The 13,317-nt window shown below is 44.1% G+C and overlaps 1 protein-coding gene across 5 annotated transcripts in view; it reads right to left on the reverse strand.

Moving 5' to 3' along the window:
* EXT2 (exostosin glycosyltransferase 2) overlaps positions 1-13,317 on the reverse strand; it is a 160,433-nt gene that overhangs the window by 140,747 nt on the left and 6,369 nt on the right. For all 5 annotated transcript variants that reach the window (XR_008311287.1, XR_008311286.1, XR_008311288.1 and 2 more), the window contains exon 4: positions 4,862-4,978. Coding sequence is in view for 2 of the 5 variants with exons in the window: in XM_053271260.1 (XP_053127235.1) it covers positions 4,862-4,978 (117 nt within the window). In the remaining 3 variants the exon portion in view is untranslated. The remainder of the gene's footprint in view (positions 1-4,861; positions 4,979-13,317) is intronic.

Below are 13,317 nucleotides of genomic sequence, written 5' to 3' on the forward strand. Positions count from 1 at the left end.
TGACTATTAAGGGAATTCCCTTACAGTAGTGTGACAAGTACTAGTTTCAAGTAGTGCAAACTGACACATGGCAATTTGAAAACAAAAATATCCCATGAATATCCTTAACACCCTTCTCAAGTTTGCCTTAAATAACAGGGAAAAGTATACATACATGAGTATTTAGTTTTAATTTTCTCTATTCACAAAAGGTTATACAGAGATATCTTATTAGACCTTACCAGCTATATTTTTCTATATAGTTTTTCTGACTCAGTATACATGGGAATGATCTTGAATATTTAGAGCAACTTGGAAAGATCGATTGTTAACTGAAGGGTTCTAAGAAGTGAAGCAGCATCACTGTTTGTTTTCTTTCTTGTTATGCAAGAGATACTGTAGTACCCCTCCTTTTTGCCAACCCACAGTTCTGTTGAGACAGTCCTGCTCAACTGCTCCTTACTTAAAAACAACCATCTAAACTGAATATGCACTTTAGCCCTTGCTAGGAAAAGACTGAACTCCACTACACAGCCACACACTGAAGTTGCAATATAGTACTGCAACTCTTAAAAATATATTCATTAGCAATCACCAAAATGCCCATCAAGATTTCTGGGCCCATTTACTTTCTTCCATAAAACAAACAGCTTCTATTCACTTCCTTGAGGAAAGTACACTGTGTGAAATAAGATGTGTAACTAAAGTATGGATCATTTATTACTATGAGAGAAAGAGAGCAAATACCAGAATTGCATATCATCTAGAAGAGAGGAATGAAGGAGCATCATACCGAAAGCTTAGCTTGACAAAAAAGAAGCTGAGAACTGGCATATACAGAAGGCCCTCTTTTTTCATGAGGGTTCTGTTCTGGCCTATTGCCGCAAACAAGGAAACTGCGAAAAAAGAAACCATGAGCCTATGGGGAATGTGGGGGGGGGGGGTTGAGGGTTAGGTTCCTCAGCACACTTATGTGTGCTCAAATCTCATAAATAACCCTAGTTTTAGTGCGCAAACAAAAAATTAGGTCTCTAAATCACAAATACACAGAAATAGACCTAGTTTTAGGCACATGAACAAAATTTTAGGTCTCTACACCATGAACATCCAAAAGCAGGGCTATTTTTGGCCTGCAAACAAATAAACTGGGTTTCTATGACCCACCTGTGAATAAATGAAACTGTGATAGGAGAGCCCATGAAAAACAAGGGTTTCCTGTATACACAAACAAGTGGGGACTCAATACAAATGAGGAATGCTCCAGAGTACAAGCCTTGAAGTGCTGTTCAAGGCTTCCATGAATGATACAAAAACTTGGACTGCACAATCGAAAACATCTGTCAAATTGGTCATTTAACGAGAGCTAAAAAATGGCCCAAATAATTGTCCAATACGTACTATAGATAATCAAGTTCCCATTACATTTCAGTCTGATATGGTTTCTCACCAATAAAGAATGCTTTCCCTGTTTCAAAACTTTGTACAATGAGCAGCATCCAGATCTTTAGCAGATCATTGTTCTGTCAGTGGAAGCTCCTTCCCTCATGGAAGGGCCCTTTTTGCTCAAGCAAGGACCCCTTCCATGAATGAAGTGCTCTTTCCATGAGGGAAGGAGCATCCACTGGTGGGAGCACCACTCCACTAAAGGTCCGAATGCCACCCTAATCTCTACTGAAGTTCTGCTCTAGAAAGTCAAGTACTCAGCAAGGAAAGCAGATATGAATATTAGGCAAACAAGAAGGACATGTGTAATTTCCATTGTTTATTTTGCTACCAAAATATGCAGGGTTGGAATTGCCAAACCAGTCTGATGGAAGCATAGGAATCAAGAGCCATGTGAGGTGATGCAGGATGATAATTTTTCAGACACAGATGATCAGGGAGCTAGGCAGGTGCTAGGGTTCTGCCCCGCAACCTATAAATCAGCATGCCTCCACCATCAACTTTACAACATTTTTCCATTTGTATGATAGGTGGTGCTCCTTCCAGACAGTATTTACTTCATCAAAGTAAGTAAATATTTGTAGGGACTTTAAAAAGGAGATTTTTAAGTTCCTATATATAATTTTTTTTAATTGTTGATACTTATTTTGATAAAGTAAATACTGTCTGGAAAGAGCACCTATCATACCTATCATTAGTCTATCAACGGAATAATGCTATAACGTTTTACCAGTGGGCTTGAACGACTTCCCAACAAGCAAGGTTGAAGTGTTTGGGGCTCCTGGATTTCCAAAAAGGAAAAAAAAAAGGCGACCAAAGGAGGAAGTTACAGAGATTTACAAAATGTACATTATTCATAATACTAAAAAATGGAGAGGCGGGATGGCCAGAAGAAAGCACTTCTTCATACAATCTGTAATTAATTTCTGAAATCTGCTGCCACAGGATGTGATGATAGCCACTTGTTTAGATGGCTTTAAAAGAGGATAGACAAATTCTATGAGAAGTATCACTGGCTGTTAGTCATGATGGCTGTGTGGAACCTCCATGTTCAGAGGCAGTATATCTAAATGCCAGAGTGTGTGATAAATTGTAGATAAAACGAACATTTGTAGTTGAATCCCACAAATTTCCAAATATTCTTTTACTTTTCTTTTGCAAGCACATTAATTTAAAAATTTATTACATATATTTTATACCTCTCTCAGTGTAGTCTCTGGGAAGAAATATAAGGGGTGGGGCCACATATATAAACCAAGTGTCAATTAGCTTTTTAAAAAATATATATTCTGTTCATTTTAATAAGAAAGGTAGTAAATACAGCCTGCAATCTAGAAGTATACATATACACAAAATGACACAGATAAGCATCAGAACAATGGCAGTGTGTGGAGAAGCAATCATAAAAAAATACTGGGGGGAAAGGGTTGGGGTTGGGAACTCCCAACATAGGGAACGCCTTGATCATTTTAGATGCCCTTTTCAGACTTTTAACACCTCTATACATTCTATACATTTATTTCTCTAAGACATACTTATGGCTAATCCAATGTGTGGCAGCTCTCGCGAGAGTTTGCAAGTAGCTGCCCGAATGTGCACAGGGAAGAGAACAGCAATGGCGGCTGGTGACGGGCCGGAGAAGCCAGCTGCCAGGAGCAGGCGGTGGGCCAGCCATCAAGAAGAGGCGGCCGCCGGTGGTTGGTGCCGGGCCGGTCAGTGGACGGGAGGTGGTGGTAGACCGAGGCGGCCAGAGGAAGGGTGGCTGGCTGGCCAGGAAAATAAGTGCCACTGCAGGTCAGGTGAGAGGGGGCGGGAGAGAGAAAACAGCTGCAGCCAACTAAAGGAGCAGGTGTTCTGCGCCCGGCCCAGCTAAAAAAAATTTTAATGGTGCAACCGAAGCTTCACAGTATTTTACATATGGCTACACCATGTATTTATTTGATAGCATTACCATACATTCTGTCTTATTTGCAGTCTGTTTCCTAACAATACTACATGTTCACTTTTGTGACAGTAAGTTTACATATTCAGTGAAGTTTCCATTATGTGTTTTATAGAAATCACCTCACAGCCCTCTTTCATTCTCTTCAAGCTATAATGGGGAAGATATGTGTCTGTGTGTGGACATTTTTACCTCTCAAACCAGCAGAAGGCAGAAGTATCTCCCCCTTCATCTGTTCCTAGCCTCAATTACCATCCACTCCTTCCCACCCACAAATCCCATTGTGCCTGCCTAGCTGGCTCCCACACGAAGCACTGCACAGGAGTGCGCTGCCTGCTATAGCCAGACAATGGGCGGGAGAGGGGGAGAAAAGGAATGGGAAAAGCAGCATCAGGGCAAGCTGAGGCGGTTTCCACCTGCCTAACAGGGGAGTGTTAGGGAGTGCTAGGGAGCGTGCGTGCCCTAAGCAACCAGCAGGGCATGAGCTGAGGAAGGGCGCCAATGTTGGGAAGGCACGTGCTGCTCCTACCCCCTCACTAACATGAGGGGGCATGTTAGAGAGGGCATGTTAACATGCCCTCAGGGGCATGTTAGAGAGGGAGCTCCTGGAGCAACCAGCAAGGCATGAGCCGAGGAAGGGAACGACAGGGAAACGATGAGGAGGAAGCTAAGTGGCGAGCCGAGGAAGGGAACAACAGGGAAAAGGCACAAGGAGGGAATGGGAGCAGCATGTACCATCCTAACGTCAGTGCCCCCCTACGATGAGGTGCTCACTTACTGCATCGTGCCAGCCCTGGAGCTAGACAGGGCATGCGAGTCTGGGGGCTGAGCAGTATTCTCTCTATTTTTTTCATCTCATTGCGGGATGAGATTTGTTATGGGCGGCAGTATCAAGACAATATGTGTGCACATGCATTCAGAGTGGGCCCATCCTGATTCAACCTGAATGGGATCTAAAATTAACTGAGGGGACATCAAAAAACTTGTGAGCGCACGCACATGCACATGCCTTAGAGGAAACACTGGGGCTGAGGCTGGTCTAACAGAACCACTTGCACAGCAACGAGCTTTTTTCTAACAAAGGGGTGCATAAATTGTTGCGAACCAATTTCATAAACTGTGTTTAAACAATTAAAACAGTTTCACAAAGAAGATTCAGAACAGGGTATCCAGGAAAAACATGTGCTACTGCTCAGGAACCACAGCAGTCAGAAACTGAAAATTACTTTATACATTTAATGACAAAAACTTGGATTTTCTATAATAGTTATAAAATAATCTCTTAAATTAACAGTTACTCTAGTATCTGTAGATGCATGTTTAAATATGCAGCTATATTTCAGCTTTGCTGATTTCAATGACAAGAGCACTGATTATAGCAAAGATGCTACCAGAAATAGCAACTTTTACTCTTAGCAGCTTGCTGCTGCTGACATTTTATGACACTGTTGGCAAAAGCACAGTTATACAACCTCATTCTAATCATCCTCAACTCACCCGGGTCCTTTACTTGTCAGCTGTACCTCTAAAGACAGTGGACTGTAAACAGGAATACTGACATCATAGCCTTGTCGGTAGGTCCATGTAGAAAAGCCACCTCCTGCCAACAGAGCTCTTGAGAAAGAGGGGGAAAGATCAGTTATAATAAAAAAATTCCAAATAGATCCTACATAATATGAATATTCTAATGAATTCAGAATATCAGACATCTAGCTAGGAGTTTCAGATAAATGTTCATGTGAATATTCTTGTACCCAGTTCCAGGGCAGAAGACCTCGGGTTTCCATGTGCCCTTGCCCCATCTTTAAATAATAAAAAGTAATATGACCTGATAAAATACTGGAACTAACTAGGATTGCCCTGAACCCAGAATGCACACCTAGATTGAAAGAGGAATGTGGATAGCTGGTTCAGAGGGATGTGAGATAGAGATTAATCTGATATTACTTTATGTCATGCATTATTTTCTACCAGGAAAAAAAACCCCAAAACTCACTACCCTTAGCAAATGATTGTACATAAAGAGTTTAGGAGTAAAATTGCAGGGGAGATTTCCATTTTACTACTCTTACACTATAGATCATAATTCCCTCCAATACCAGAGTTGGGTGATCCCAGAACAGGTATGTTTCTTTCAAGAACTGAGCATACACTACTGAGCATACCATTTTGTTGTGGTCCTGCTTATCATTTAAAAAAAAATTATGACACATTCTTCCCAATATTGTATTGCCTTTACTTCCTAACTGAGAAAAAATAAGTAAGAATGTTTCCCTGTGAACAGTTACAACTCCTAATATATTTCAGATAAAGGACTTCAGAGGCTTCATCCAAAGTATATCCTTGACATTTTAAACAAACAGGCAATCCTCTTGTCCTTTAGTTCCTCTGAACTTATGCCTTTCCCTTGCTTTTGGCAGCACAATGAGATTTAAGATTGAGGAGAATTCTTGCAAAGTCTGCTTCATTTAACATCATTTCAGCTTGCATAACACCAACCCAGCAGAAAACCAGATCCTTTGTTTCCTACTTCTCACCAAGTTATACAGGACTGCTAAACTGAATGCAATACTATTTAAGTTCTTTTAACTTAGAGTGCTTCAAGATCTTTGAGGTAAAAAGCCACCCTACATAGATGTATATTTGTTTATTTTTATTGTTAAATTTATACACCACCTTTCATTAAAAAAAACTCCAAGGCCATTTACAAACATTTAACACAATATAAGACTATAACGATGTCAAGCAGAGGAGAGGAAGAGCCCATCTACTTCCCATCCAGTGCTGCCCAGTGGGAGAGACCGAGAGGGTGCTTGTGGCTCCTTATGCTGCTGCCTGCTTCTGCTTCTCTTGTGAGACTGCGGCCTACTGCCTCTGGGTGTCATCTGTGTGGCGTGTACGCAGGACTGGGGCATGGGTGAGTAACTGGTCTGTAACTCCTTTGGGGGAGTAACTCCTTTGGGGGAGTCACACAGGGGAATAATGAGGGCGAGGCTGTTTGGTTCAGGATCCCTCATGGTGCGTAAAGGTGGGTGGGTATTTTCAAAATCAGCATCTGTTTTAATCCTGGGTAAGTTGAGTTTTAATGTGTCTGGGTCTGTCTAGAGATGGAGAGACAGGGGGTGTATCCACTGATTATGGGGCAGCTATTACAGTGATGGTGGGGAATAGATGAAGTAATGTGGACACGTCAGCAAGCCACTGCAGGAGAAAGAAAATCAGAAACTTAATTGTCGTTTTCCCTTCTGGCTGTCCTGCCAGCTTTTTGACCTTGGGAAGCAATGCCAGCCACCCAAAGAGCCTCACCTTGCTCCTTTGTAATGCCGGATCAGTCCAGAACAAACCTGAAATCATGCATGATTTGATTCTGGATGAAGCGTTCAATATGGTATGTATTATGGAGACTTGGTTGGGGGAAGCTGGTGGCCCAATCTGGTCCCAGCTTCTCCTTCCAGGGTACTCTGAGGAGCAGGGGATGGGAAGTAGGCAGGGAGGTGGAGTGGCTGTGGTCTATAAGAACACTATCTCCCTTGCCAGGATCCTTGTCCAAGTGTTTGACCATACTGAATATGTGTACCTAAGTTTGGGGACCAGGGGTAGACTGGGACTTCTATTAGTGTACCTATTACCCCACTGCTCAACTGAGTCCCTAACTGAGCTGACGGACTTGGTCTCAGGCTTAGCGTTGGAGTCTCCCAGGCTTGTGGTGCTGGGGGACTTCAATGTTCACTTTGGAACCAATTTGTCTGGGGCGGCTCAGCAGTTCATAGTGGTCGTGGTGTAGTGGTTAGAGTGCTGGACTAGGACCAGGGAGACCAGAGTTCAAATCCCCATTCAGCCATGATACTTGCTGGGTGACTCTGGGCCAATCACTTCTCTCTCAGCCTAACTTACTTCACAGGGTTGTTGTGAGGAGAAACTTAAAGTATGTAGTACACCGCTCTGGGCTCCTTAGAGGAAGAGCGGGATATAAATGTACAAAAAACCCACAAAAAACTATGGGCCTATCCCAAGTGGTCTCAGGACCGACGCATATTGCTGGTCACATGCTTGATCTGATCTTGCACTCAGAACAGGGTGGTGTTCCATAGGTGGGGACTCCTGTGACTTCCCCATTGTCATGGAGAGACAACCATCTGATTAAGGTTGGACTCACAACCACGTACCACCTCTGCAGGGGCCCATTAGGATGGTCCGCCCCAGAAGGTTATTGGATCCAACAGGATTCCAAGAAGCCTCGGAGTTGGCTTTGCTTGTGACCCTGAGAATTGGAATAATCAATTCACCAGGGCAGTGGGCACGAGCGCTCCTAAGCATCCTTTCCAACCAGCTTCAAAACTGGCCTCTTAGTATACGGAAGAACTATGGGGGCTGAAGCGGTGGGGTAGACGACTAGAGTGCAAGAAAGACTTGACTTGAATCCAACAGACTACTACATAGAGCACATTTGAAGATCTATGCTCAGACGATACGTGCAGCAAAGAAGCTATTGTTTTCCTCCCGTATCACATCTGTAAGTTCACGTCTGGTAGAGCTGTGAAGGGGCTAATTGTGCTCCTTCCCCCTTGAACCAGTTCTTGGAACCAACAATTACTTGCTGTTACATTTTTAATGAATTTTTTGTGGACAAAAATCTCTCTTATTCGGGCCGACCTAAGATTCAAACTCCACAATTGTTACAGTCTGATGCCAAGGTGTCCAGCAGCTCCTCTTATGTGATGACCCTGGATCAATTTCAGTTTGTGACTCCTGAGGATGTGGACAAGTTGCTCAGAATGGTGTGGCCTACCACCTGCCCTCTTGATCCTTGCCTGACATGGTTTATACTAACTTGCATGGAGGCTGTTGCAGAGGGCCTGGTAGAGATCGTAAATGCTTCTCTGAGGGATGGCAGGATGCCTCCTTGTCTTAAGGAGGCAATCATTAGACAGCTTCTGAAGAAGCCTGCCTTGTATCCCTTAGAGTTAAGCAACTATAGGCCTGTCTCCAACCTTCCATGGCTGGGCAAGATGATTGAGAAGGCGGTGGCTTCCCAACTCCAGGCGGTCTTGGAGGAAACTGATTATCTAGACCCATTGCAGAGTGGCTTTCGGGCAGACTATGGGATGGAACCTCTCCATAGTGTCCCAGGCTGAGACAGTGGCCAGAGGTGTTTTTATATGCTTTGGCCAATATGTCAGCTGCGTCCTTTTCTTGAGATGAACCACCTCAGAAGAGTGGTACATAAGCTGGTAACCTCTAGGCTGGATTACTGCAATGCACTCTATGTGGGCCTGCCTTTGAATGTAGAACGGAAACTGCAGTTGGTCCAGAATGTGGCAGCCAGGTTGGTCTCTGGGTCATCTAGGAGAGACCATATTACTCTTGTGTTGTAAGAACTACACTGGCTGCTAAAAGTTTCCAGGCAAGATACAAGGTGCTGGTTATTACCTATAAAGCCCTAAACAGCTTAGGCCCTGGGTTTCTTCTTCAACTTCTTCACCATGGGCCGCACTGCCTGTTAAGATAATCTGTAGAGGTTCGTCTGCAGTTGCCGCCAATTAGTTTGGTGGCTACTCAGGAACAGGCCTTCTTCATTGCTGCCCCTGGACTTTGGAATGCACTTCCTGTTGAAATAAGAGCCTCCCCATCTCTGGCAACTTTTTAAAAGGCACTTAAGACACATTTATTCACCCAGGCTTTTTATTAGATTTATGGTTTTAATTTTTAATGTTTGTTTTAAATCATTAATGTTTAAATTATTTTAATTATAAAATATCCAGAGATACAAGTTTGGGGTGGTATAAAAAATGTTAAATAAAATAAAAATTTCAAAATATTAAAATGGAAAATAAATATGCAAATCTAATCAAAGGTTTCTCTCTCTCTCTCTCTCTCACACACACACACCCCATAACCACAAAATACAAAGCAGCAACAACAAAAATACACTCATCTAAAAGCCGGGGGGGGGGAGCCAAGTCTTCACTTGCTTTTTAAAAACTGTGATGAAGACTGAGGACCAGATGCCCACCGGGAGAGCATTCCAAGATCTGGGGGCAATAATTGAGAAGGCCCTGTCCTGTGTGCACGACAGCCAAGGCTCCCTCATTGTCAGCACACGGAGTATACAGAGATAAATAACCTGCTTATTTGATTTTAGTAGATAAAGTGTTTTAACAAAAGACAATAAGCACCTATGCTCAAGGACCGCAACTCTCCTATGAACAGGAGCTCTGTCCATGGAGTGATAAATAAATTTTACAGAATCATAGAAATTTAGATAAAATCTTATACCTCTTCCAGATTCTGAAAAACAACATTTAAAAAAAATTAAAAATCCAGTTCTCGAACTCTCACAATCAAAGAAGCACAGTTGAAAAATATGTCAACAAATGGTTCCAATGCTCATGAGCGTAGAGGTTCAGTCCCCAACGGGGTACCCCTCTCACACTCACACGTCAAGTCCTTATACCCATGTACTCCTTCATCCATACATCTCCTCCTTAGCCAAAAACACCCAGTCTGAAAAAAACCAAACATTTGGTTCCTATCAGGATAGGCAAGTTTACATAAGTGTTACTTGCATGATTTATTTTGAGCACAGAAATTTCAGAACAGCTGTTGAACTCTGGAATAGAGGGACAATTAACATTAACTGAAGGATGCAAAGTGAAAGGTGCTGCTGCAATTTAACATTTCAAATCTTCAATTTAAGAAAGAAGGGAGTAAACCCCCAAATAAGAGCCAAAACTAGATGGGCTTTAACAGCAAAATAAGCTGCTTGGAGGATGGAAGCGTTGACTTTTTAAGTCCTAAACCTAGAATTGATTCTCTTGCATCATTTCCACACACTTTCAGAGCCACCTGCTTGTAGATTGCTGCTGCGCCTCTTTAAGCCTCCCGTTTCAAATTTCATTCTAATGAATGTGGAGGTGTGGAGTAAGAAAGAAAAGGCTGGATTTGGCTCATGTGTTACTTCTGCATTTTTACACATTATTTCTCCTCCCTCATTAGAAAATAGTAACCACATTGTTTAATTGGATCTGGTAAACGAAGTAACAACACTTCATCAACCTTGAGAAAACAGGTGTGCATCTACCCAAGTAAAGCCACAGGGAACCAACACCCAGCTAAGTACCTCAGCTTGGATTTTTACTCTGCAACAAAAAACCTGCAAGATTAACTCTTAGGTTTCCAAGTGCAAGCAACTCTGTAAGAGACATATACATCGCCCATTCTTTGAGACTTCCCTCTTCCCTGAGTTTTCTCAATTGATGTCCCGTCTTTGCTCTAGAAAGGCCGCCAGGCTCACCCTGAAGCCTCATTCCTTCCACTAAGATCCAGGCCTTCTAGCCCCAGTGCTCAAACTATATAGTGGGAGCAGGGAAATAAACTGCCTTTAGAATATGTCTTTCTCTGGGGAAGGTGGCAATTTATACAGGTCTGAGAGAACTCTACCAGGGCAGGGCTAGCCAGCAACTAGCTTTAAGACCCAAACTTTTGGCTTGGATCCAGAGACCCATGTGCAGCATGTCACTCATGTAATGCCGATCCCCACTGCCACACCAGCACAATGGAGCAGGTGGCAGGGTTGTGCCCCCGGTAGGTGAGGCAGGCATGGCACCGCCATCTTGCCTCCCCCAGCACGTGGCCAGTATCAGCCAATCAGGGAAGAGGCTGGGCCAGTTACAGCACCAGCCAGCCTCTATTTGGTCCAGTCACTCTGCAGCGTGGCTGCAGCATCCCACACAAGATTTAAAAATACAACAATAATAATACACTGATTTGGGAGCAGACTTAATTCCTTGATTGGAGACAGTCTTAATATCGGGGGCATCCTGAATGCATCGATTGAGGGCATTACCTCTTGATGGTAATGGGGTGCATTAATGTATTGACTGCCAGGGGGGGCTTTCCCCACTCTGTGGGAGCACTCGATTGATTTAATTGCTGGGGGGGCACTTGATTGGTGGCTTCAGCAATGGGCAGCTAAGATTGGACCCAGTGAGCCGAAGGGGAAGGCACCCGCCCCTAAGCATACAGTGCCCTAGCCCACAGAGCTGGAGTCTTCCTCCTCTTCTGAGGACGAGGGGCAGCTTGTTAGAGTGCAGATCTTGTCCCGCCTGGAGGCATTAGAGTCCAGTTAGCAGGCCCCCATGGTGCGGGGTCTGGAATGGGTACAATGGGGGTGTGAAGAAGGCAGGGACTCAGGCTAGCAAACAACTGCAACTCTCACGGTAAAAGCTGACAGGGTCCTGGGGCAACAGCTTGTAAATAATAAGTACGGAGATTCAGGTAAGTTTAAACTAATCTACTTTATTCAGAAGTACAGGATGATAGGGAGAGACCTACATCTAACTTCTGGCTGCATGTTTGTCAGAGAGAGACCTAAGAAGGCAGAGTGCTCAGAGAAAGAGCAGCAGTCATTCTGGGAAGAATTGGGGGGGGGTCACTCCTGGGAAGTTCCTGGGTGCATTCCAGCAGTGGAGGAGCCAAGGAGGCAGAGATGAATAAGGGGGAGAGAGGGACCCTAACGGCCAATCTCAACTCCCAAGGCCCCTAGTGGTTATTAGGGTTATGGGCGCAACAGATGAACGCCAGTAGGAGCTAGATCTCCAACTCCCCTTCTCAGCACCTGTCACACCGGTTCATGACTACCTTCTTCTCACCAAGCATCTGGAACCGATCTTTTGGTGGCAGCTTGGTCAACCCATCTGTCACCATCTCTTCAGTCAGGCAGTACTTCAGCTTGGCTGGCCTCTTCTCTGGTGCAGGTTTTTCTCCATATGTGAGAGTTGAGTACAACTTTGGCGGGCTGTGAACAACTCAGGGGGCCTTCGTGCTTCAATCCCACAGTCCAGCGGTAAGTTGTGTATCCACACAGCCTCCTTGCACACTTCAGTGGCTGAGATGTACTCAGATTCTTTGGATGAGAAAGCATCGAGTGATGGCTTCTGGCTAGTCCAACTTACACCTCCGGCTCCATTTAAAGAACTGGTGGACTTGCAATCAGCTTTGTCTTCAGCCCAATTTGTGTCCATGTATCCCACGAGTCTGAGGTGGCTGCTTGATGGAACCCTGATGCGTAGTGTGTGGGACCCTTCAGGTTTCTCCCCAGCCTTTTGACTGGAGTCCAATCATTCTTCTCTTTCTATTTGGAGGCCAAGGTAGTGGGTGAGGCTTCCAAGTCTCTTGCCTCTATTTCCTTGTTGGTGCTGTACAATCTCATGGCTGTCTTGTTCCCTTATGTACAGTAATCAGGTCATCACCATGAATCCAGATGAGAGTCTATCAATTGTCTCCGATTCTTCAGCCTGTCCTTGTGTGAACCCCTCCTGGGGCAGCAGTTGTTTTAGCTTTTCTTTTCATGCTCTAGCAGTTTGCTATAAGCCATAGATGCTCTTTTGAAGTTGGTACACAAGCCCCTCTTTTTCAGGTTCTTCAAAGCCTGGTGGTGGCTGCATATAGATGTCTTCCTCCATTTCTCCATGTAGGAGGGCAGTCTTTACATCCAAGTGGTCAATGTGCTTCCTTCTGGCTGCTGCTCTGATGTAAATGTGTTTCATGACTGGTGAGAATGTCTCGCTTGGGAGTACTGTATCCTTTAGCTACTAGCCTTGCCTTATAGTGTTGAACACCCCCTTCTACATCTTGTTTGGTTTTAGAGACCCACGTGCATCCTACAGTTTTTCTTCCAGCGGGTAGTTCCACAAGGATCCACATCCTGATCTGGTCCAAGGATTCAATAATTTCTTTGCAGCTTTCCTTCATTTATCAACTTTGGGGATTGCCCTGAGCAGGGTCATCCAGTTTAGTACATTCCCTAGATTCTACGCAATCAGATGCATGGGGTAAACCTAGTGGACTGGAAACATAGGAGGCTTTGTGCCTGTGCCAGAGCACCATATATGAGATACATGTAGTGATCTAATCTGAGTGAGTCCATTCACATTTCTCAATTGGCATCGTGG

This window comes from Hemicordylus capensis, chromosome 1, assembly GCF_027244095.1.
Source record: "Hemicordylus capensis ecotype Gifberg chromosome 1, rHemCap1.1.pri, whole genome shotgun sequence".
NCBI classification, from domain to species: domain Eukaryota; kingdom Metazoa; phylum Chordata; class Lepidosauria; order Squamata; family Cordylidae; genus Hemicordylus; species Hemicordylus capensis.